The 26095-nt window shown below is 41.6% G+C and overlaps 1 protein-coding gene across 1 annotated transcript; it reads left to right on the top strand.

Annotated features, from left to right (window-relative positions):
• On the top strand, nucleotides 1-25251 carry LOC122093513 (regulator of nonsense transcripts UPF3-like). Its single transcript, XM_042663859.1, is given in 13 exon segments — nucleotides 1-523; nucleotides 911-1017; nucleotides 1296-1391; nucleotides 1550-1648; nucleotides 2079-2158; nucleotides 3253-3363; nucleotides 15358-15508; nucleotides 20457-20562; nucleotides 20740-20816; nucleotides 20819-21499; nucleotides 21606-21727; nucleotides 21838-21892; nucleotides 24361-25251. Coding segments are annotated over 12 exon segments (1809 nt in total). The 5' UTR covers nucleotides 1-383; the 3' UTR covers nucleotides 21877-21892; nucleotides 24361-25251.
• The last annotated feature ends 844 nt before the right edge of the window (nucleotides 25252-26095 follow it).

Below are 26095 nucleotides of genomic sequence, written 5' to 3'. Positions count from 1 at the left end.
AGCAAAGCACGTCACCGTTTCTCTCCAGAAAACGCAGTATGCGTAGTGTGCACTTTCTGCTTCTTCCCTAAAATAGTAACTAACACAAAATCCTCCCTCATCTTCGAATATTTATTTTATTCTTTTCACAATTCTCTCCATTTCTCTGTTGTTTTCTCGTTTGATTTCCATTCTCACTGGAACCGACTGCTCATCTCCATGCATCAAACCCAAATTTAGGGCAAGATTATTGCAGTCGGTTACGAAAACCCTTACGAAGATGTAATTTCAGGGGGGTGGTTATCAGAGTTTGATTAGGAATTGAAGCATCTAATTTTTAAAAATTTTCAGTTTATTGTTTCAATCGTGGTTCAAGGGTTGAGGCCTGAGGGGAAATTTCACACATGAAGGATCCGTCTGATCGAACGAAAGTGGTGCTTCGGCACTTGCCCCCGGCGCTGTCCCAGTCGGCGCTCATGGAGCAAATCGATACTCACTTCGCTGGTCGTTACAAGTGGTTTTATTTTCGTCCCGGGAAGAACAGGTTAGGTTTTACTGCCTTTTCTGTTTTGTAGTTTTTGGGTTTATTTTTTGATTGGTTCACTGTTATTCTTTCAATGAAGCGTTTGTTGACATAGAGGTGAGGGGTTATGTAGGAGAACTGATCAGAAACTCTACATTCAACAGTTTAATTGCCCAATTAGATTGAAAATGCTTCAACTTTTTTTTTTTTTTTTGGGGGACATGAAAATGTTATTTTCAAAATGATTGCAATAAAGTTATCATTAATAGTTTAAATTTAGGACCAAAGAAAAACTACAGGCACTCACATTCCTCTTCGTGTGTGCGAAAGATGAACATGGGGTTGGAAATTTTTTTTGGGCTTTTGTTTGGCAGACTTACTAAGTTGTCGCATAAACTGATTCTGCAGCCAGAAGCATCCACGATATTCACGAGCTTATATTGATTTCAAGCAGCCAGAAGATGTATTTGAGTTCGCCGAGTTCTTTAATGGACATGTCTTTGTTAATGAGAAGGGTAAATTCTTTAACAACTGGGTGTTTCGTACTTCGTGGTTTTCTCTGAGCTTGAAATTTTCCCAGCCCCTTTATTCCAACTGTTAGTGACCGTAAAGTTATACCCTCTTTTTGTTTTCTTGGTGGAAAATAGAAGTCGGATATGTTTAGGTTGAGTTCAAGTAAACATAGAGTTCCCAAGGACCTTGTTGCCTCAGGGGTGATGAGCTCTTATTTATGGTAATTCTGTTACTATGCCACAACTTAAAATCATATTTATTTATTAATTTTTTTTTTCAGGCACTCAGTTTAAAGTCATAGTAGAATATGCACCTTCACAACGTGTTCCAAAGCTTTGGTCTAAAAAAGATGGTCGTGAAGGAACTCTGCCCAAAGGTTTTTTTTTTTTTTTATTACATTCAGTCATTAATCTACCCATTAAATGGAAATCCAAATTTATATGGGCTTGGTGTGCTTGCTTGTAATATATATATATATATATATATAATTTTTATTTTGTTTTAATCATGAATAGTTCTTTCATGAATTTTTAGATCCTGAGTATCTGGAGTTCCTTGAGCTTATTTCAAAGCCTGTTGAGAATCTTCCCAGTGCAGAGATACAACTGGAAAGAAGAGAAGCAGAGCGAGCTGGTTAGTTGCAATATTTACACAATATGCATATGCCTAAATTTCCAGCAGTAAACCAACAAAATTGTTCTGTCTAAAGACTCTCTCTCTCTCTCTCTCTGCATTGATACTTCCATTTGCTTTAAAAGGGAGTACCTAGTGCTCAAGGCTCCTGCCATTGCGGGGTCTGGGGAGGGTCATAATGTACACAGCCTTAACCCCACACCGAGAGGCTGTTCCCCGACTCAAACAACCACTAGGTCACAATGGAGCAACCTTATTATTATTATTCCGAGGCTCATCCTTTTCCATTTGCTTTCTGAAAATAAAATAATTCTTCGTATTAAAGGTGAACCAAAAATATTATCAGGGGAAGTAGTTAACCAGTGTAGAATAGTGCAAATAGATATAGAGTCTTTAGTGTTCATTTTAAATATTAGTTTACTATCTCCAGGTGCTCCAAAAGAGTCTTCCATTGTTACTCCTCTGATGGATTATGTTCGTCAGAAAAGAGCGGCTAAGAATGGATCTCAGGTATATATCTTTCTGTTTAAAATTTTGATTGCCTTTATCTTATATGCGGCAACAAAAACTTGAGCAAAATGCGGAATCTAAAGATTTATGTTTATTTTGTTTCAGTAATTAGTAACCTGTGTTGTGGGCACTTCACTGTATATTGCTTTATATCTTTAGCCACAAGTTTGTAGGCCACTGCAGAACATGATGGAATGACAAATGCAAAACTGGAATATGATGGGAGATGGAAGCAAGTAAAAATGAATGAAGCATCAAGGAAATGTAAAACAGTCAATCTGGAAGATGTGTCCCTTTATATGTCTTTATTCATTTTGAAATGCATATATCTTGAAATATATTGCCGTACCTGGTGCACAAGGCTCCTGCATGTGCGAGGTCCCGGGGGGGGGGAGATATACCTGAAAAGATGTATGTCAAGTAATTGCTTGACATGTAGGAGGTGTAGCATGGTCTAGTCAGGATTATAAAAAAAAAAATTACAAATTCTAATGCTTTATGTTAGTCAATTTGAACCTTACATGGTGCTCCAAAGTTTTAGCTTCAACGTTTAGAATTTTATTTTTAAATTAAATGACTAAAATTTTGATATACAATAAGTTAAAGGGATATGGTTACAAATGAGCACTAAAATAGAATAAATGACAATACTATTAAGTAAAATACTAGGTGCTCACCACATGAGTCACATTCCTTGTGATACTGTAACTGACCAACTGCTACAGAAGGTAGTTGCTGCACCCTCTAGAATCAGATGGTTCAAAGAACATGCTAGGTCTCTCATACTCCTTAGTCTCTGCAGCCTTTCGCTGGAAGAAAATTAGTTGAAGAGCTGTATAAAAACTAGTTGATGTCTTGATGAGCTTCATATAGTGACCCTCATCCATTAATTTTGGTAGCCAAACTGAATGAACAATTTATCTTAAATCTTAAATAAAGAAAGGGATGGGGTTGAACAAGCAAGTCGAAAACCACAGTTGACTAGTGGAAAGTTACGTACTGAGGAATTTTTTCTTTCTAAATTTATTTATTGCAGTTCCTCATTTCTTCCCAATTTTAGCATTCACTGAATTCTATTTCATTATTTGTGGCAGAGGTCTTCATCTAATAAGCTTAGCAGAAGATCAGGAGGAGCCTCACCTGGAAGTTCTAGTTCCTCTTCAACCAAAAGAGGTTCTGGGAAGAGAAGAATCTCAGCTTCAGTGGTATTGCATATTCTTGCTTTTCCAAATCCATAGGGGTATTCATGTTTCTCCTATGTAACTGGATTATATATGGTTGAAATACCAGTTGTCATTGATTTTCATCCTTTAGAATGACATTTTTGTGTGAATTGTGTCGATTCTTGTCTCAAATTCATCTTCAGCCAAATTCCTGTTGGAATGTTCTGTGGTTTTCTTGGAGTTTCAATTTCAGCATTATCAGCTCAGCCTGAAACAAGATTACTTTTTCAAGGGGATTAATATGTATCATTTGATTCCACAATTGGTGTGTTGGGGGGGGGTTGATTTTGTTTCGTTTAGTGATTTCATGTTGTAATTGAGCTTTAGCATTAATGGTGGATTGCATTTTGCCTTCTGACCAGGGTTCAATTTGGCTGGGCTGGGTTGGCAATTGATGAATTTCAGTGAGGGCTGAGCTATGCCTGGTCTGATGTAGTTCAAATTTGAGCCCAAAACGTTCATTGGATGGCCTGAATTGAGGGGATATCTGTTTTTTCCTCAGTAGAACTAATTTATTGCAACCATCATGATTTTCTTAGCTCAAATAAGTAGGGGGGAAAAAGAATGAGAATGATGCAGAATTGAGGCTGAACTAGGTTGACTCTTCGGGCAATCTCAACCGAGACGAATCGGATCCGATAGGATATTTTGAGATTTACTTTATTTAGGAAATAATGAGTTATTTTATTTGGGAAGTGATGCGGCAAAAATTGACCGGATGATCTTCCCTGCAGTTCCTGGTGCTTTGGCGGACCTGCACAGAAGAGATGACAGGGGAGAGCCGGGCTGACCCGACGGGGGACTCTTCGATGCCTAAGTCAGATCTTTCCACAACAGATGCTCAAGAGAGCTTTTCCAGTAAGAGAAGTGAGTGATTGATCCCCTTATGATGGAGGCTTACCTTGGTATTTATAGGCTGCTGATGGAGGGAGAGTGGGAGATGATTGTGAAGAGTCCTGTTTAGGCGTGGAGTCCTCAAGGGGAGTGGCTCTGTGATTCTGGGAATATTCCGGGTCTTAGATATTCCAGAATATTCCCCTCTTATCTCGGAAAGGCCAACTGTGTGAGGGATAAATGTCTAGGGAATATTCCCCTCTTATCTCGGAAAGGCCAACCGTGTGAGCGATAGACGTCTATGATGACGTGTAGTGGATAGAGTCCTGTCCTGAATAAGGATTACGTTCCTTGAATGTAGGGGTGGACGAAAGCACGTCTCTGAAAACCTTGTTGACGTCGGGCCGAGGTGGCAGCACGGCTGATGGAGGGCCGAGGTGGCAGCATGGCCTGATGGAGGCCGAGGTGGCAGCACGGCCTGATGGAGGCCGACGAGGCAGCACGACCTGACGGAGGCCGAGATGATAGTACGGCCTGATGGAGGCCGAGGTGGCAGAATGGCGTGATGGAGGCTGAGGTGATTGCACGGCCTGATGGAGGCCAAGGAGGTAGCACGGACTGATGGAGGGCTGAGGTGGCAGCACGGCTTGATGGAGGGCCGAGGTAGTGGGTCAGTCCTGTTCAGGTTTGCATACATGCTTCAGCCGTGCTGAGGAAGGGGACATATTTTGCCTCATCATCAACCCCCCGCTCTAGCAGTTTGAATCGAAGTGTTAGAGCATTTAATTCGATGCGAAACGCGCTGCTCCACTTTCTTAGCCGAGGCTGCTTAACAGTTCGAGGACGTGGCTGTTGCTTATTCAATGGCGGAGGCAAAGCTCCTTCATAGGGAGCCGCACAAGATCACAGGCCAACTGGAGGTTTGAGAAGAAAATGGCCTGATCTGAGGAGGTCCGTGCCAATGATGTCCGGTTGATAATTGGAGAGCTGGAACAGGCAGTTGCTAAGCAGCTCAATGCCAACAACAACTTGATGAAGGAGAATGATGCTCTCTAGGATGAGTTGTCCGAGACTCAGGGCGCTTGCAATAAGGAGGAGCTTGCAGCTAGGGTTAGCGACTGGAAAGGCGACATCGAGCTGAGCTGGAGGCCAACGAGGTGGCTGAACCCCTAGGCCTGTCAGAAGTGGTTGGTTGACGTTAACATTTCTTCATTTTAGGTCGGCTCAGATGATGCCATCCTGTTCATCCTGAGTAAGGTGCCAGGCTACAATTTGAAGGACTATGAGTAGCGTGTTCCTGCCCCTATTACTTCGGTGCAGCTTGATGGCTCGATCGACGCTGGTGAAGAGGTGACCCGACTCGAAGGATGGCCAAGTGAAGAGCTAGGCCTATGGATTAGCCCCCCGAGATTAGCCTTGCATATATGTAGATGTCTCCTTCGGGAGTGATGTACTTTGAGGGCTTTTTCCCCTTTTTTGATGAATAGAAAATTTGTTTTAATGTCTTCATCTCTCAGCATTCTTGTGCTTCTTTCTTTATTTTCTTGTACTTCCAGCGCGACTCAAAATAAGTAACTTGTTGGAACAATAAGGACCAGTACAGCTGTCTGAGTGTAGCCCCGTTCTCTAGCTGAGCTCGGAATTGATCTTCCATGTCTAGTTTATGAGCTCTTGAGGTGCCAAGCCTGGGCCTAGCCATAGGGGTGCCGAGCTGGGGCTTGATCTTAGAGAATGCCGAGCATGGGCTCGGTCTGAGGGTGCTGAGCTTGGGCTTGGTCTTTTGAGGTGCCAAACCTGGGTTTGGTCTTGGTAGTGCCGAGCTTGGGCTCGGGCTTTTGAGGTGCCTTGTGTTAAGGTCTTGAAGTTGCCGAGGCGTGCTTGGGCTTTCATGCCTTAATGCATAAGGGCTTGAGGTGTTGAGCCGTGCTCTGGCTTGCGTGCTTTGATGCGTAAGGGCTTGATGTGCCGAGCTGGGGCTTGGGCTTGCATGCCTTAATGCGTAAGGGCTTGATATGCCGTGCCGGGGCTCGGGCTTGAATGCCTTAATGCGTAAGGGCTTGATGTGCCGAGCTGGGGCTCGGGCTTGCATGCCTTAATGCGTAAGGGCTTGATGTGCCGTGCCGGGGGCTCGGGCTTGCATGCCTTAGTGCATAAGGGCTTGAGGTGTCGAGCCGAGGTTCGGGCTTGAATGCCATAATAAGGGCTTAATGTGCCGAGCCGGAGCTCGGGCTTGTGTGCCTTAGTGCGTAAGGGCTTGAGGTGCCGAGCTGGGGATCGGGCTTGAATGCCTTAATAAGGGCTTGATGTGTCGAGCCGGAGCTCGGACTTGCGTGCCTTAATGCGTAAGGGCTTGATGTGCCGAGCCAGAGCTCGGGCTTACGTGTCTTAATGCGTAAGGGTTTAAGTTGCCAAACTAGGGTCTGGTCTTGATAGTGCCGACCTTATACCTCGGTCTTAGATGATGTCGAGCTGTAGCTCGGTCTTAGATGCTGTCGAGCTGTAGCCTGTCTTTATGCCTTAGTTGTTAAGGTCTTTTGTTTTCTTATAAGAGCCAGATATTTGGGAGAAGCTTCATAGTATATTGATGTGTGGTATGCACTTAGGACAAATACATTGTTTCGAAATAGAATCTAATCTGCTCTGTGAATAAAATTGAATAACTGAGATATAGAAGCTAAGGTGCTGACAATATTAAATCTATAAGACTAACACCCAATCGATGGGATTTCAATGCAATCTACTGATAAAACTGTCTACTGATAAAAGTGTCTACTGGCCTTAGTGATTGGGACAGTAAGCAGTTGTTCTACTGGCTCGGCCCGGGTTAGGAGGCTTTCATCTCGGCAATGAACAATTTCTACCGTACATGCTAGGCCCGAGCATGGTTTCTTGACAGATTTTATAAAATTTGCATAGCATTCCCGGGATTCCTTCTGGCTGGACTTGCATTCACCAAATCCATTGCTGGTGGGGAATTTGACTTTCATGTGCTTAGTGGACACAATCGCCCTAAGGCCATTGAGACCAGGTCGGCCAAGGATTGCGTTGTAGGGTGAGGCGATCTTGGCAACCATAAAAGAAACCATGGTAGTGGCTGTCTGAGCTCCCTGTCCGATGGTTATGGGCAAGTCTACAACTCCTTCCAGCTCTGTTGGTGTGCCTGAAAATCCGTACAAGGGTCCTGGAGCTGGCTTTAGGGTCTCGGTGCCAAGCCCTCGTGTTGTGAAGGCTTCGTAGGACATGAGGTCAACGGAGGCTCCTGTGTCCACTAGGACCCTGTGGAAGGGGTGGTTTGCCGCCACTAATTGAACTACGACAGTGTCGTTGTGAGGCCAGTTCAACTCTTTCAGATCTCTGTCAGAGAACGTAATGAGTGGATCCGTTATGAGGGCTTTGACAGGCTGTTCCGTGATGCATACGAACCGCGTGTGGGCTTTAGCTTTTCTGATTGATTCCTTCATGGGTCCGCCCATGATTGTTAGAATAGCTGGACCCATGGGCTGGTTATCATAAGCGTCAGCTTGGTCCGTGGCCTGTTCCTTGGACAGCTCAGCCCTATCTCGGCTCGGCCTGGCATCATCTCTTCTTGGCTCGGGCCAGTTCCCACCATATTTCTGCTTCAAATACTTGTTGAGGTATCCAGCCTTGATGAGCTCATCAATTTCCCTTTTCAGGGACTTGCAGTCTTTAGTGTCATGTCCATGGTCTCGGTGGTATCGGCAATACCGGTTGAGGTTCCTCTCCTTTGGTTTAGCTGTCATTGGCATGGGCCAGTGAAAATACTTCTGATCTTGGATCTCTAAGAGCAGGTTTGTTCGGGAACGATCAAGTTCATATTGCTTGGGTTTATCAATGTCAAACGGCCGGTCTCTTCTATTCTTTTCGGCTCACGGGAATCGTCCCTAGGCCTCAGAGTCTTTTTTTTCTCCTTCTTCGACTGATCACCTATCCCTCTGGCGGTCAGGATTTTCTCCATGTTGGCATATTGATTGCACCGTCTCAACAGTTTGGGCATCGTTTCTGGTAAGTCGAGGGCCAGAGACTGAACCAGATCAGGGTGTATTACCCCGTTGCACAATGTGCTATACGCCACTCCTTCCGGTAGGTTTTTTACCTCCACTGTCGCCTTAGTGAATAGGGCAAGGAACTCCCTTATAGTCTCCCTCGCTCCCTACCTCATGTTCATCACGTTTTGTGTAGTTTGCTTCTGCTTCATACTTGCTTGGAAACGTGAGGAACGCTCTCGTCAGCTCTTCATAGTTGCGGATGGACCGTGGCTGTAAGTTCGACATCCACACCAACACAACTACTTTTAATGAGGCTGCGAAAGCTCGGCAGAGAACGGCGTCTGACTTACCATGAACCGCCATGGCCGAACTATAGTACAACAGATGATCATAGGGATTTGTGGTGCCGTCATATCCATTGAAGACAGGTATCACGAAAGTTGAGGGCAGCTCGGCGTCTATCAGTTTGTCGGATAGTGCATTATGGGCCGGAGTTACAGTTATGTCGGCCGGGTGCCCTTGCCTCTGCATTCCTTCTATTGGCTCAGTGAGTTGCTGGATGTGGCTCTCCAGGTCGTTTCTTCTCTCTTCGGCTCGGCGATTCGGGGATCGACGTGCCCCTTCGCCTCTTTTGGGGCTTCTTCCTCGGCCTTGGTGACCACCAGGCCGATCCTGACCTTGCCGTGGTGCGCCTCTGGTCGGCCTGATGGGCGAGCCCTGACCCGAGTGGGGTCGATCTTGCCGAGCTGGCTTCTGGTAGTTTTCGTATTCTTCTCTGTGCGGACGTGCGCCTCTACTGAGTCTTTGAGGCGACAGTTGGCGTCTTCCTACCCGGGGTGGGGATCTATGAGTATCATGTGTCTTTGGGCTCCGGTGATGCGCGGAATGACGGGCTCTCCCGATCTGGGTAGGGACGGGACCTTGCTTACGCCCCTCAGTAAGAGAGCAGGGTGGTACCGAATGAACAATGCGTGAAGTTCTGGCCGACCCCCTTCTTACTGTTGATTGAGGGGTGACACTGTTGTCAAGAGATTCGTCGCTGAGATGTCTGCCCTGAACAGGCCTAGGCGGCTGAGCTGAACTAGTCAGTGGCACTGGAAGTGTTGGGCCGAACTGGCGTATGAAATCCCGCACCAGTGTGTTTGTAGCTAATACCTGCAACTACAAGCTCTGCATCTGCTCTTCCATGTTCGGGTTAGTTGCCCGGGATGACCGGACATGGCGAGATAGTTGAGGGTTTGCTCACGCTGATCCCCCTCTCCCTGGGCAACTTGCGCATCAGGCCTTGTTTGCTGGGGTCCTCGTGGAGGGGTCTCTGCTGGGACGTTTTCTTGCTCTGCCATTGGTGGTGAATGGGGACGTCCAAGTGGTACTTCGTGAGTGGATCTTGCTCGCGTTGTCGTTGAAGAAACGACCTTCTCACTCCTTAATTGCATTGGTCCAAAGTGACTTTTTGTAACAATTCCCACAGACGACGCCAATATGATGCGGCAAAAATTGATTGGACGATCTTCCCTGCAGTTCCTGGTGCTTTGGCCGACCTGCACAGAAGAGATGATAGGGGAGAGCTGGGTTGACCCGACGGGGGACTCTCCGATGCCTAAGTCAGATCTTTCCACAGAAGATGCTCGAAAGAGCTTTTCCAGTAAGAGAAGTGAGTGATCGATCCCCTTATGATGGAGGCTTACCTTGGTATTTATAGGCTGCTGATGGAGGGAGAGTGGGAGACGATTGTGAAGAGTCCTGTTTAGGCGTGGAGTCCTCAAGGGGAATGGCTCTGTGATTCTGGGAGTATTCCAGGTCTTAGGGGAATATTCCCCTCTTATCTTGGAAAGGCCAACCGTGTGAGGGATAGACGTCTATGATGACGTGTTGTGGATAGAGTCCTGTCCTTCTGAATAGGGATTACGTTCCTTGAATGTAGGGGTGGACGAAAACACGTCTCTGGAAACCTTGTTGTTGACGTCGGGCCGAGGTGGCAGCACGGCTGATTGGGGGCCGAGGTAGCAGCACGGCTTGATGGAGGGCCGAGGTGACAGCACGGCCTGATGGAGGGCCGAGGTGGCAGCACGGCGTGATGGAGGCCGAGGAGGCAGCACGGCCTGATGGAGGGCGAGGTGATTGCACAGCCTGATGGAGGCTGAGGAAGCAGTACGGCCTGATGGAAGCCGAGGAGGCAGCACGGCCTAATGGAGGGCCGAGGTAGTGGGTCAGTCCTGTTCAGGTTTGCATACACGCTTCAGCCGTGCTGAGGAAGGGGACATATTTTGCCTCATTAGGAAGATATGTAATCTTTTATTTTGGGTAGTTGGTAGTCAATTAGGGAGTTACTAATTGAATTTATTTCGTTTCTAATTTTATTAGTTAGACTTGAGGAAGTATTTAGTAGTTTCTATTTCGGTTTTAGATTTTAATTAGGCAAGTTTTCATTTCAGTTTATTATATAAAGGCATGTAACCCAAGTTATTAACTGATTTTTTAGAATGAATTAAATTGAATGTTTTGGTGCCAGGGATGGTGCAAGACTAGGTCATGTGACCTCCTTCCCCCCTTTGTCTGATTCTTCTCTTCTTCCATGCAACTCTGAGTTCTCGCGGCGATTTCTTCCTTTTCTCTACAGGCCCTCGATCAAGTGGTATCAGAGCCGAAGGATCCTTCCTTCGTTCTCTCCTTGTTCCCCTTTTTCCTACCCATTCTTCTATTAGTTCTCTGCCACTTTCGTTTTCTTTCCCAAAACCCATGTCGAATCCCTGTCACTAGGGTTTCAATTAAAAAAAAAAAAAGTGTCCTCGAACAAGAACCCATTCTCCTCCCTTCGATCTCCCACTAAAACCCTACCACATCCTTTCGTTTTTCTCAAGAACTACCCAATCCGCTGCTCATTGAATTTTTTTTTTTTTCCTCTCAGTCGAAACCTCCTCCCTATCCTAGGGTTCTGCTAGGCAACAGAAAAGAAAAGAAGAAGAAGAAGAAGAAGGAGAAGAATCAGAGCAGCAGAGAGAGAGAGGACAGAAGAAGAAAGAGCAGACGAAGAAGAAGAGAAGTAGAGAAGAGAGAAAAGAACTTACATAATGGTGTGGGGGGGGTTGATTTTGTTTCGTTTAGTAATTTAATTTTGTAATTGAGCTTAAGCATTAATGGTGGATTGCATTTTTCCTTCTGACCAGGGTTCGATTTGGGCTGAGCTATGTTGGCAATTGATGAATTTGAGTTGGGGCTGAGCTATGCCTGGTCTGATGTAGTTCAATTTTGAGCTCAAAACGTTCATTGGATGGCCTGAATTTGGCCATATTTTTTTTTTCCTCGGTAGAACTAATTTATTGCAACCATCATGATTTTCTTAGCTCAAATAAGCAGGGGGAAAAAGAATAAAAGCAATAATAGGATTTTTTTTTTTAATGAATAACAAAACCTTAATACGCCATTTGAGAAAAGAATGTACATGACTGGGGTTTTCAAAAAAGGGTGACAAGAAAGAAGCTGATGCCATTTGGAAAGGGAAGCTGATCTCCTTTGCGGTTCACCTGGTTCTCATCAGATCAGTTCTTCAATCCTCCTACATATACTGGTCGGGAGTTTTCCAGCTGTCCAAATCCATTATCAAATCAATTGCATCCCTCTTCTGCGGATTTTTGTGGAAAGGTTTTGATTCCCCTAAATTCCTCCACCCCATCCGTTGGTCCTCCATTTGCCTACTTAAGTCTGAAGGCGGTCGTGGCATAAGAAAAATCAAAGATGCCAACACCGCGGCCATCCTAAAGCTGGTCTAGAAACTGGTTTCCAAAAAATGTAGCATCTGGGTCAGCTCTTCCCTCCTCTATACAAACTCTCTTTGGACCACCACCTGTAACCCTAATTTCTCTTGGGTTTTGCGTAAGATTCTTCTTGCTAAGCCCCTTGCCTTATCTGCCGTCCGCTCTCCCATTGGTAATGGGGTCGCAACCTCATTTTGGCTTGATAAGTGGCACCTAGCAGGCGTCCTCTCCTTGATCATGGGCGATGGCCTTGTGTACTCCTCTGGTATTCCTAGTTCTTCTATGGTCTCCTCAATCATATCCCTTGGCTCTTGGTCTCCCCCTTCCAACTCCCCCTCTCTTGATAATATTTGGTAGTCTCTTCCCTCACTGCCCTCCCCATCCTCTAGAGCTGACCAAACCGTATGGACCCCTTCCTCCTTGGGTACCTTCTCCTCTGCCTTGGCCTGGAACCTTATCCGCTCCCCTTTCCCCCTTTCCCTGGCACAAAATTGTCTGGTTCAGTGCCACATCCCATGCCACAACTTCACTATTTGGAGAGTTCTCTTCAACTGCCTCCCGTTCTCTTCAACTGCCTCCCTATCCAAGCCTTCCTCATATCCCAGCTCCCCCCGCTTGTTGTCTTTGTTGGAATGGCCAGGAAGACAACAACCACCTATTCTTCGATTGTCCTTTCTCCTCCCGCATCTGGAAACTCGTCCTTTCCAAATGCTAGCCTGCCCGGAGAACCCCCTCCCCCTGTCGAGAGAATGGTTATGGATTGATATGATTTTTTCTGATTCTTCTATTTGTGACACTGTCGGGAAACTTGCTTTTGGGGCTGCTATCTACCACATTTGAATGGAGCGTAGCCTCCGTAGATGGACCTCCAACTCCAGATCTTTTGATTCGATTTGGAAGGCCATCCACTTCGACGTTTTCTCCAAACTTGGTTCCCTCCCCCTTCGTCCAGTTATTGACTCCCCAAAGAACAGACTTACTGTTGTTTTACTAGGCTTCTGCTGTCAATTCTGGCTCCCCCTCCCCTCCGCCCTTGAGGGCTGTATCCCCTGCCTTTGGCTTTGTATATCCCTCCCCCCTTTTTTGCCTTGTATTTAATTTATATATTCATCCTCTTCTTTTTTTTTTTGGAATATTAGTTTTAGGTTTGCAACTGAAATGTGAATTTAGAAGTTCGAAACCAATTGCAGATCCTAGTAAGGATTCTAGAAGTTCTTATGAACTTGAACCACATGTTAGACCAAGATTAGATTAATGAAATTTTAATGATTTGACAGAAAAATAAGAAGTTAATGCACTTCCTTGGAAAAACCCAGTTTTCTGACAAGTCACTACAATGTACCCAGATACTGTAGTTGATGGTAACTAGTTTTGAAAGTTCAGAAACAAGAAAAATAGCTGTCTCCTGACGGTTAATCAGAGGAATTGAAATAAGAGCTGAAACTCTCAAAATATTAAGAGAACTAAACGGGGATTTCACCAACAGTGTCACCTAGGTCTACAAGCTCAGTCTGAACAAAAATAAATAAAAAATAAAAAATAAAAATTATTGCATAGTTATCAAGGTGGAAAGGTGACCAAGGCGTTTGAGGGTCTTCCTAAGCGCTTTGGAGACAATGCGGACATAAGGCGTCACCTAGGCAAATAAAGCATTATAATGTTGTTTTTTTTTATGTAACGATTTAATTTGGCACAAATGGCGTATGAAAAATTATATTAATACCAGTACAACATATTCATCAGAAAAACATATCAATAAAGTGAATAAACTGAAGCCACATCAAGTCATCAGATATTAACATTAAGCCACACCAAGTCATAAAAACTCTACATTAAGTCACATCAAGTCATAAAAAATCAACATTTAGAAAAATGTTTTTTTTACTTGAGACTTTTTGTATTAGGTATAGCACAAAAACAGTTTTTCAACAAGTCTGAGATTTCTTAAATCTGAATTATGTAATGACAAAGTTATGTTTCGGTCAAACTTATTTTAAAGTGCGCGAATGCTGTTAAAATCGCCTCAATGAAAATAATTTTATGGATATCAAAACAAAAGATTATCTTACGGGCTTTGGTTTTTAGCAATGTTTTACCATGATAAGATTTATGAAATTTTCAGAATTGAGAAAAACCCCAGCATTTGAAAGTTGAAAATTGTCCCTACGATCGAAAATCCAGTTTTAGTTCTTGGACAAGGGGATTGACTTTTATCATTTTTGAATTTGATTTTTAAACTATTTTTAGTGGATTCAAATAGGGGGTATTTGCTTATTTATGAATAATATCTTAAGTAAATGTAATATGGTATTTGGCATAAATAAGTGTCAAAACAGAAGGTGACATGCAATGCAATAAGGTGATAGTCCCCTAAGCCCCAAGAAAAATGCCTGGACGCCAAGGCGCCACCCTGGTGACGCCTTGATAACTTGATTTATGGAGACTTTGAGAGTGTAGGTAACATGATGGATCTGCAATAGAGAAACCATAAAACAGAGTATGGTATTCAAATATGGGGTTTGCAAACTGGAAAATAATCTCAGAATTTAAGAGAGATCAGCAACAGAACCATAGGTATAAATTTTGAGAAGAAATCCAGAAAGAAGAAGATATAATCAATTCAAGCAAGCTGAACTTGAACCAGATAACAAGGGATTCCCCTGGTGCTAGAATAAAAAGATAGAAGGAGCAGGGTGGGACTCAGTTGTAATTCACTGTTTCTTTTAATTAATTTCAACTGTGTTTTGACTGGGGGTGGCAGGGTTCTTACACATATAACTGTTAGCTTAACCAATATTGACTTAGACTTGGGACTCACTGTTACTATCTGATACTGAAAAAGATATTAGAAAACTCAATTGGACTCGATAAATAGTACCCCCAGCTCTATGTAGTCTCCTATGCTAACACTAAGACTGAAACTAGACTTCATAGGTATTGACAGATAAAACTCCCAATCCCATATAATTTTAAAATTCAGATTATAAAAATGCCCCCAATAATATACTAAATACCCACACTACCCTTGTTGGATCAATGGCCAAATGATGCCTAATTTCGGAAGAGGAGAAGATGGGCCTAGTGTTTTGGGGTTGGTTCTTTTTCTTGGGTCAAGTTGGCTTTAATATTGAATGCCCAAAAGGTTATGTGGGCCATGAGCTTTGTATTTTTAAGTTCTCTCTATTGTAATGGGCCAATTCCATGAGCCCAAATATTAGGGATTTAGATCCTATACGGGATTAAGTTGTTATCTGGTCTTCTCTCTGGTTTTATTGATTTTGTTATCTTGTGTTTTACCCATTTACACTTGCATGATTTAGTTACAAGTAAGATGATGTGGTAAGGTTGTTTTTTGCTCATCTATCCTGTCTTCTTTAAAGTATGTTTTAAGGGACAGTGCAAAGAGCAGTAGTGGGAAGGACAAGTCCAAGTATATATTAGTACCGAGGCAAGAAGATCAACAGCTTGCTGAGAAATCTGCTGCTTCTGCAGCTACTGCAACTGGAACTGAAGTATTGGAAGATGAAAGTGGTATGGCTGGGAAACTGAATCTTGAGTTATTCAGTGAAAAGAATTCACATCATTTATTGGTTTTCACATTATGTAGAGTTGGGGATGATCCGTTTTGTAATTCCATAATATGATCGTGGGGTGGTTTGCATGGAATGCTTTTGCTGTCTTTTATTGTCCTTCTAATAGATTCATTTCACTTTTGATGCTGTTTTATTAAAGTTTTTCCATTCAATCATCCCAATTATTTTCCATCATATTTTTACTGTTTGAATGACTTTTCACTTTGCTGATGATTCCTTGTTACAATGATCACTTACACAAGATTCTATCTTCTTGTGGGGAACTAGGAACTTCTTCTTGGATAGTTTGGAGGATAGAATAAAAAATGAAGGAATACATGGGAGTTAGGGGTAGCACCCTTAGGCAAAAAGATGAGGGTAACTCAACCGTGATGCTCAAGCTAACGTTACATTAGTGAGAAGTGATATGATTGAAGTTTCACACATTAATGGGTCAAAGGGAAGGTGGAAGTGTTGCAGGCCAAAGTAGAAAAGAAATGAGTGTTTGTTGTAGGATACGACTCAACTTAACTCAGCCTTATCCCAACTGAATAGGTTGGCTGCATGGATCCTTTTTCTCCTATTGGTTCTTTTCAAAGCCATACTCGTTAGTAGTCCTAAGCTATGCATATCTTTCCTTGCCACTTCTCCTAGAGTCATTTTAGGTCTACGGCTGGCTCTTTTAGATCATTCAATCTGAATCAAATCACCCTCTATACCGGAGCATTCAAAGGCCTCTATTGCACATGTCTATTTTACCTGAAACGACTTCCTTGCAACTAATTATGTATCGGAGCTACTCCCAAATTAGCTCTAATTTGTTTATTCCTTACTTATCTTTTCTAGTTTTTACCACACATCTATCTCAACTTCCTCATTTCAGCTGCACTAAGTTTGTTTGTATGTTGTTTCTTCATTGCCCAAGATTCAGCTCCAATCATTGCTGGTCATATAACTGTCCTTTAAAATTTCCCTTAGTGTTTTAAAAGGAATATTTTGATTACACAACACTCTGACACACCCTTCCACTCCATTTGCCCTATTGTAATTCTTTGTGTAACATCATCCTCTATTTTTCCATCTTTATTTATGATTGAAGCTACGTACCTAAAATTTCACTTTATGGTATCTCTCTATTGATCAGTCTTCACCATCTCACTTTTAGTCATATTGTTACTAAAGATGCACACTATATACTCTTTTTTTGTTGTAATTATCTTAAAACCTTTTGATTACATGCTTGATTTCCGTAGTTCCAACTATGCATTCGTCCACACTTTTGTTTCATCCACCAAAACAATAATTAATCATCAATTATCAATAAAAAGCATACACTAAGGGATCTGATCTTGATGTCTCTAGCTAGCTCATCTATGGAGGCATCTGGGCTGGGGGCTGCAGTGGTCTTTTGACACCCGCCTGTAATGTAGAAGTAGATTCAAGAGAACTACTCCCAGTACAATATACCCCAAACAAGACAAATAACACTCACCAGCTAACTTGATATCAAATAAAAAAGAAGTCAAACCAAGGAGAGAGAAAGTGACATGTGCAAAGAGAGTGACCTGCAGCTGGAGACAGGCAGCTCAGATGGAGCTGCAAACCAGATCGATGGAAGGTCCCACTTAGAGTACAAAAACCCCCAAAGATGATAAAGTTTTGACGGCTGGTTGGTGAGATATGGATCTTCTTGATTTCTGACCAAGGAGAGAGAATAAGAAGAAATCTGCAGGATCAACAGCTTATCAGCTTCAAATGGTCTGCAATAGAGGATCGATTGGTCCTCTTAGAAAGTAGAATCATTTCCCAAAGGATCTTTAATGCAGGAGTAGATTACAAGAAACTACTCCAGCAGTTTATAACCCCAATCAATACAAATAGGAGTAAGAAATAAAGAAATAAGACCATCAAATAAACCCCCAAGGATACAATACCAATGCAGGAGCAAAACCAGCCCAAAGCCCAACCCGATAGGAGAGAGAAAGACCTGCTATAGAGCTGGAGAGAGAGAGGTGCGGTCAGGTTTGTAGGAGTCCGATTGAGCTGCACTCTTGGGCATAGATAGTCCCTAGGGAGGGTACAAAATCCCCCAAAGTTGAGAGGATTCTGACGGTTGGTTGTGAAGTTACAAGCTTTCTTGATTTTCTGACCTAGGAGAAATAATTGTAAGCTTCAGGAGAGAGAATCAATTCTGGTTTGTAACTTGGACAGATCTGAACTTCTGAATACTCACAATAGTCGTATACTTGAACAGCAGTAACTTTAGGATAAAATAGAAAGCTTTAAACAAGAAGAAACAAATGGAAAAGTGGTGGAGCGGCTGTTTCAGCCCAGGCTTCTCACCCACAGCTATCCCGGTTGTTCTAAGCAATTGACTGCAATTATTCTTTATTCAAATATGAAATTATGAGTACATGGGCTCCTCTATTTATAGAGGGCAGAATAACAATCAAACTACTATTAGGAGCTAGTTTCCCAATAGGACTAGACACTCCTACTACAACTAGGAGTTAGTTTCCCAATAGGACTCGACACTCCTACTACAATTAGGAATTCAAAATAGGACTAGGACTTGACTTTATGACTCCAACATGGAGTACTAGCTAACTAATAGTCTATGTAGGACTTTACAACCAACTAATGGCCTAATGGGCCTTTATTGAATTAAATAGCAACTAATTAAACTAATGAATAAAATCCCGTTTTCCTACCTTCTGTCCATATTTTAGGCCCATTAAAGTGGCCCATTTCAAAGAAAACTCGTGGGATCAAAGGCCCAACACATACATAACACAACCCAAAGCTTATTTGCAATAAAATAAGCCAAAGTGACTTATCTACATCAATCTTCAGATCAGATCTCAGACTTGGGCAGCAAGGGAGGTCGATTGGCCTTAAGAACATGAACTTCTAGGTGGTCGATCTTAGCAGTCCAGGTCTGACTTAAATTGGATCGATTAGGGCAGTAACAGTGAACAAAAATAGACAATCGATTGCAGAAATTAAAGAGACATAACAAAGGGAAAGTGGGGGGAGGAGTGGCTATCTCGGCCCGAGCTTCTCACCCACAGACATTCCGGATATTCTAAGTAATTGGTTGCAATTTTTTTTATTCAGTTCTGAGAATTGAGAATACATAAACTCCTCTATATATAGAGGGCAGATTAGCAGTCATACCATAACTAGGAGCTAGACTCCAAGTAGGATTAGACCTTACATAATAGGAGTTGGATGCCAAATCGAACTAGACGAAAACTCCAACATGGAGTAAGTAACTAACTAACCATTCACTAATAGGGAAACCTAAACTGACTAAAAACTGAAATAACAAAGGATATAGACTCAAAACGAGACTCTAACTAACTAATGAATTAAATCCCGTTTTTTTACTTTCTACCCATATTTTAGGCCCATTAAAGTGGCCCATTACAAAGAAAACCAATGGGATCAAATGTCCAACACATACATAACCCAACCCAAGGCTTATTTGCAATAAAATAAGCATATTAAGTGACTTATCTACATCAACCTGTGTCTGGTATGCAAGCGGGCAGGGTTTTTTTTCTCCCCCCCCCCCACCCCAAAAAAAAAGAAGTTCTTACACCAGGTCACTATGCCATTATACATATCTTTAACTATGTCCACATATATACTTGAAACACTTCTCTAATACGTGCCATATTAACTCTCTATTGTTTGTTGTAAGATGAAAAACCTTTAATCTCAACAAGCAAGATTCAATAAAACAGGATAGTTAGTAGTTACCATATCTTCTTTTATGCAGAAAAAGCTTGGATAGAAGGAACACAATTCCTGCTACAAAATTTTTTGATTGTTGGACCTTCCTTTTTGAATTTTCTTTCAATAGGTAAAAGATTTAAAAAATTTATCAACCAATACTTTGAAATATGTTCATTTTTATTCGTCCTTCTATAATAGACCAAGGTGTGCTAGAAATAATTGGGGCACAACATCATCTCTTTATCCTGGTTACGGAAAGAATCTAAGAAACTGGCTAGCTGATTTGCTTTCCTGCGGAGAAATGAAAGCAAGAAAGAATACACTGAATTAAGCTCACGTCTGCTCTGACATACAATTGGAACCTGGCCTTATGTTTAATCATATCCACCTCCATTGGTAGTCTTCATGGTTTAAATTGCTATATTTACTGAAACAACAATGTGCAAGATTTAGTAGAAATCGTTTTTTTTTTGGGGGGGCAAAAGAGAATCATCTATCATTGAAATGAGTTTTTATATTCTTGTTTCACTGGACTGTTTGATTTAAAAATGTCACTGGTCTTAACTTGGTGAAGGTTTTTAGTATGTTCAATTTTTTTGAATGGTATTTTATGTGATAAAACTACGTACATGTTTTTCCTTTCTATTCATGTGGTATCACGTTTTGATTTAGTTCATCACCCAACTGCAATATTATGGTTTTGACCGAATTATCTGTAATTACTACATGGGTTCAGTTGATTTTGAGTCAAAGTACTGGAGGAAGTTGAGCCGTTTCAATTGAAATCACCTAAATTTTGACCAACAAATTGAAACGTCCATTAGCGGGGGAAGTTGGGTGGTTGGGTGGGTAATTTCTCTAGAGAGTTGATAGAGGAAAGGTTATGGCATTTGAAAAATGACTCTAATTTCTGGTCAATGTAACTATGCATGTTTGCCAGGCCTATGTACACTTGAAATGTGTATTACTGGAACAGTAGATATCTGTGGTTCTTAAAGGACTGTTTTGTGGTATATTTCATGCACACTTGCGTGCATTTATTGGAGCTGGAATAAAATATATTGACTCTGGAGAAGTGGTTAATAAGTGTAGGTTGATACATTCTTTTTTTGCTCCTACAGTGGTTGATTATTTTCTGTGTACGTTTTTATATACTGTAACTACAGGTCTTGTGAATGATGGAGCTGGATCAGGAGTGGGTGCTGATATTGGAAAGAAGAAGGTTATCCTCCTGAAGGGGAAAGAACGGGAAATTTCTCAGGTAAGTTCTCTTTATCCTTTTCCTTTTACCCTCTGTAGGTTCATTCCTTTTCAGATTTGGGCTTTATTTTGTGTTCAATTTCATGACTCCTTTCATGAATCACTGCTCTGTTAGGCACTATCTGGGTGCACCTCTCTTGGTAATTGCTCATGTTTTGGTGCCTTGTATAGGCATCGGGTGAGGGGGTGGGGGTTATCACATCCACAAATTGTAACATCTCAAATGAGAAACTCACCAAAGTCAATGATTTTCAAACAGAATCTGAGGCTGAGGCTAGTGGAAGGATGATCAAAAGCATTCTTTCAAACAAGGAACCACGCCAGAGTCAATTATCAGCAACATGCCAGTCTGACCAGCAAATCCCGGTCTTGAATTTAGAAAAGGACAAACGGCCACCTCAGCCCATGAACATGCGTTCGGTTTTGAAGGATCACATTTCTAGTATTTCACTGACCCAGTGTAGTTCTGATTGCGATACAAAGAAGGCACTTGATGGGAATGATCTGCTTGGGTTTGGTTCTGCCAATGAGAAGCAAGAAAAGCGTACCAGAAATAAGGATAGACCTGATCGTGGAATTTGGGCGCCACTTCGTCGTTCAGATGGATCACATGCAAGTGATGAATCCCTGTCATCATCCCTTTCTCTGCGTACACAGTTACTATCAGATTCTTTGGATGGCATGACTATTACTCAAAATGCGGGAGTTCGTAAAATTGGGGATGATGTAGAGGAGTCAGAATCTAGTAATAAATCAGCATTCTCTGCTGGGAAACATCGTAATCAAGATGTATCTCTTCTAAGTTCCCGACTAGGACGTGGGGGTAATTCATCTGCCTATGATATCGCAGCAAGTCACGGAGAAGTTAAAGTTGATATAACTTATGCAGGCAGATCTGAAGTTAAAAACCTTGGAAGTGGACGAAACAACTTTTCTTCTGTAGAGAATGGTTAGCTTTTGCTATCCAAACCTAAGCTGATTATATTTCTGAAATGCACATTATCTTATGTGGTGTCTGTTTTTCAATTTGCAACTCAGCTCTGCACTTTCTTCAGGATCCCACAGACATGCTGGTCGCCGTGGACCTGGACATGCGGGAAAAGATGTTGATGGCTCTATGCATCTAACTGAGGGAAAGCCCTCCAAAAAAGGTGTTTCTGGCTATGGTTCCCATGAGGTGCGCTTATGCAGCGATGATTTTATATTTATGAAAAATCTGTACTCGTCATCATTCTATTAATTATACTTTTTGTTAAGTAATTCAGAGTTTTACTTAATTTATTTCAGAAGCAAGTATGGGTTCAGAAGTCAGGTTCAGGTTCATAGTTTTATTCTTAATTTGGTAAGTCTCTGTTGCATGTTTATTTTTATTTTCAGTAGAGGGTTTAGATTATTACAAATGGTTCAGTGCGGCTCTTACATGTTGGACCTAGAGCACTGAAATTATTATTATATTTAGTTATTCATTTTAGTTTTTTGGAGTACATTTGATGTCCTGTTGATAAACTACTCCAAAATACTTCATTTCTGAATAACTGAATGGCTTTTTAATAATGCCCTAATCCAGATCATGTTTTTCCAATGGGTTGAAATGAATGCATTTCAGTATCAAATCATCCTAGTAATAGCCAATCTGGCATACCTGCATTGAAATATGCACTATTTCTGGTGAGATGTGACCTTATTCAGTTCTCCTTTTTGGGTGCCGTTCGAGGTTCGCGACCATAAAGATGTGTTAGAATATTGCTTAGAAAGTCCTTAAAATAGTAGTTTGCAATTCTATAAAAAGAAAGTGCCACTCTCACCTTTGAAAATTTTGTGTTCCTTGCTGCTTGTGGTGATTGTGGACCTCAAAGTTTTCAGCGGATAGTGTTGGTTGTGGGCTGATGCAATCTCAGGTCCAATACCCTTAAATTTGGGTTGCCATTGGCCCACAGGTGTGAATAACACAATTTGGATGAGTACTGGCTTCCGTAAATATTCAGAACAGTTCAGGACCTCTTTTATATAAGAAACAGAATCAAGGACGTAAAGGTACCAAGTTTAAGAAGGATAAAATGAATTTGAAAAAATAGGTATAAAGGAAATAACTTCTGTAAATAAAGTGTTTTTCTGAAATAAATCTTAGTAGGGGGTAAGCATAAAAGAAATCAAAATAAGAGGAATTTTAAACAATTACTAAAGAGGTTTGACCTTTAGCTGTAAATAGAAGAATTGATCTTCTTCCTTGTTAAACAGGTCCTACAGTAAACCAACATCCATACCGATGTAAAGAACTCTCTCATGCAAGTTCCTCGATCTGAAAATTTAGGAGATCCCTAACGCACAAACCTCTTGAGTGCATGCTACAATAGACTCAGTAATCAACTAATTAATCAAGTAAACTTGCTGAAATCTGGTAAGGTGGTGAGAACAGAACCAGTCAAGGAGAAGAGTTTGATTCTCACAACTGGGAGGATCTGTCAGATTCAAACTGAGGGGTTATGTCGCCCCTAGGAGCATGTTCACCATACAAATTTCAGAGTGAAAGGAATAGGGACAATGGAGATCGATCCATAGTTAGTTGGCTGCAGGTATTGCCAAAAAGAGTACGGTAGAAGAACTGAAACAAGAAAAGGGAATAAGGAAGAGATAAGAGTACCTGAGAGGGGAGGTTTCGGATTGCAGGGAAGGAAGAAGAAGAGAACAAATGCAGCTCCGGAGCAGTGAAAGGTAAGCCTAACTCAAATTTCGTTCAATCATCAATCTCCCCATATTTCGATGTGCTCAGTTACATATATAACAGAACAAAAAAGAATAAAATTTCCTAACCAAATTCTGAAACAATGGTAGAAATTTTGAAACAAACTCCACTAACAGGAATAAAATAAAATAATAAATACTAATTGACAAAATTAACACCTAATCAATCCTAGTGGACCATGCAGTAGCATCATGTGCCTGTGGCAATTTTGTACTGATGAGTGTCAGAATCATTTTACCCAGGAGGGGAAAAATTGACCCTGCACACACATTTTTAAATCCTGTATGCCCTAAAGGAGGATGGTCCAGCTCAAAGAGGATGTATTCCTTTTTGTGCTGGTAGTCGGATTTGAAAAATTTTATATGTTGGTGTAATTGGTGTCTGCAGCTGCTGTACTTTCTGATTATTTGATAGTTATGACTTGAGTTCTCTTTATTGAGTCCTGTCTAAACTGCCTAACGGATTGATTTTTACCAGCCATTCTGATCCTTCAAATTGTTGGCTCCATTTGGTCGCAAGTGAAGGGAAGTGAAATCACTTTTGAAAAGAAGAAAGGGAAGTTTTGTAATCATGAGTGTGTAACCTACCTAAAACTCTTGTCATATTTGTTAAAAATATTTTCCAGTGCAAAATTTATGGGGGAAAGTGTCTCTGATCAGTTGGTGTACCTTATGGCCCCTTGCATACATTTTTATTCATTTTTTGAAGAGAGAAATGATTAGAAAAAGATTCTTGTGAAGGGGCGACAGCTCAGAAACCCAAACTTTGTTTACTATCCAAATCAAAAGAATTTTATTGCAAAGTAAAGTGAAATTGTGGATCGTGATATGGCTGTAGGTCAGCTACCAATCCCCTGAAGTTCTGCTGCTATTGACTTGCTGTTTAAATTTCTGGAAATTTGAGCGGTGCTGGTTTTATTGAACAGTGTTATTTAATTCCTTTTTTTTTTTTTTTTTGGTTATTTAAGTCTTTAGCCTAATTTGGTTGACTTATATACACTGAAACTTTAAAGTTGTAAAAGGGGTTCTTCTATGACTCTCTCATCAATTTGACTTCATCTTGTGCAGCTTTGTTCAAGATTGCCACTTGATTCGGGTGTCTGAGCTTTGTCTCAACTCATTTTGCAGTAAAACGCTCTTTTTTACATTGTTGGAGTATGGATTTGGCACAACTTCCAGGCTTCAAGGTCCAGCATGGTTTGAATTAAGGAGAAAGAGACATTCTCTTGTGACTGGACATATGATCGGCATAAAGGCTGTCGCAAGTTATGTGGGGGAAGTATTTCCTTCTGAAATAACCTGGAGGATGTTCGGCTGACCACAGCTCGGTGGGTTGAGGAAGTTCCAATCTGAATACAGTGATGAAGATCAGGGAATGAGTAGTTTTCATAGTACATAGCATTACATATTTCATTGAGGTCCGACATAGTGGGACTGGTTCAGTAGAGGAACTAATTTTCTCATTGGGCAACACAAGCGAGAGCTGGCTTTAACTCATCTCAGCTTCTGACTCAAAATCGGGTCTGGAGGTGTTCTGGGTTTACCGGTGGATTTGTTCTTTATGTTGAACTGTAAATATAACTTTTGTCGGTGAGTGCCAGTTGACCCACTGTCTATAGATCTGCTGAGAATCCAACATATATAGTAGGTGAGTAGGTAGTTTTGCTAAATAAGAGCTGTTTTGTATGTGGGTTTAATATTGAAAGAAGAAACAGGGTAGCAGTTTGGTGCTGTCTTTCAGAGTTTGCAGCTTTGGTTGGCCGCTTGACTGACAAGAATTTATAGACAGATTGGGTTAGTGGTGTGGTGCTGATTGAGTTTTATTCAGGGTGGGGCATCAGTTGGTGTTGCTTTGTGTGGAGGAAAGGAAATATTGGTTTCTGGTATGTAATCTGTTCTCAGGTATTGCTGCTGTATATTTTTCTCAGTAGGACCTGAAAGTGTCCTGATATTGTTAAAGTCTCTCTCATATCCTCAGCTATTTATTAACATTGCATGGGTTTTCACTGCATTAAGAATCTATAATAGATGTACTCACAAAAGTTGTCAATGATAATGTGATGATCAGTAAGTGGTATTTGCAGGTGGTAGAGGGATTTTGAGTGGCCAGATCTGGTTTGATGACTTGATTGGTTTTGGTGGTATCGTTTTTTCGTTACTGAATTAACTCTCTGCCACCACCTTTTTATGTAAAAAGAGAAAACTCTGCGCCGCAACAACCCTGTGAAGTTGTCTGGGTGTTCAGTCAGCTAGCCAGAAGAGGCACTGCAAGGGTGGTAAACCATGTTTGCCATAGTTGATGAATGCAAAATCCATATGACTTGGAACCCATACTGTAATGCTGTATTATTATACGCCTTTGTGGTCCTAATAAATCATCGAACGCTTCTCTGGCTTTTGAATTCTATGCATGAGCCTTGAATCAGAAAAGCTGATGCTTCGGCCAATTGTAATGCTCTCATTTTAGGCTATGTTTGGTATGCATTCTGGGTCAAGAAAGCATTCTTTGATGACAAAAATGATGTTTGGTATGCATTCACATTCTAAATTCCTTGAATTGGTTAAAGAACGAGCCTCGTTCTAGAATGTGAGCGGGAGTAAATCTCTAATAACCATCGGAGTCTACCATGAATTGATGAAAGTCAATTGCCATAGCTGTTGACTTGGCAGGTTCGCTGAAATCTCCCTGGATTTGATTGTTATGTTTTAAGAAATTTGAGGTGTGATCAGAAATTCAAGCTTGAAAGGAAACAAAGATTGAACTTCTTTCTGGTCCCGGGGAACTAAACTTCTTAATCCTACA

Source organism: Macadamia integrifolia, chromosome 11 (assembly GCF_013358625.1).
Source record: "Macadamia integrifolia cultivar HAES 741 chromosome 11, SCU_Mint_v3, whole genome shotgun sequence".
Lineage (NCBI taxonomy): Eukaryota > Viridiplantae > Streptophyta > Magnoliopsida > Proteales > Proteaceae > Macadamia > Macadamia integrifolia.
The sequence above is the reverse complement of the archived record's forward strand: the minus strand, read 5'-3'. Positions and strand labels throughout refer to the sequence as shown.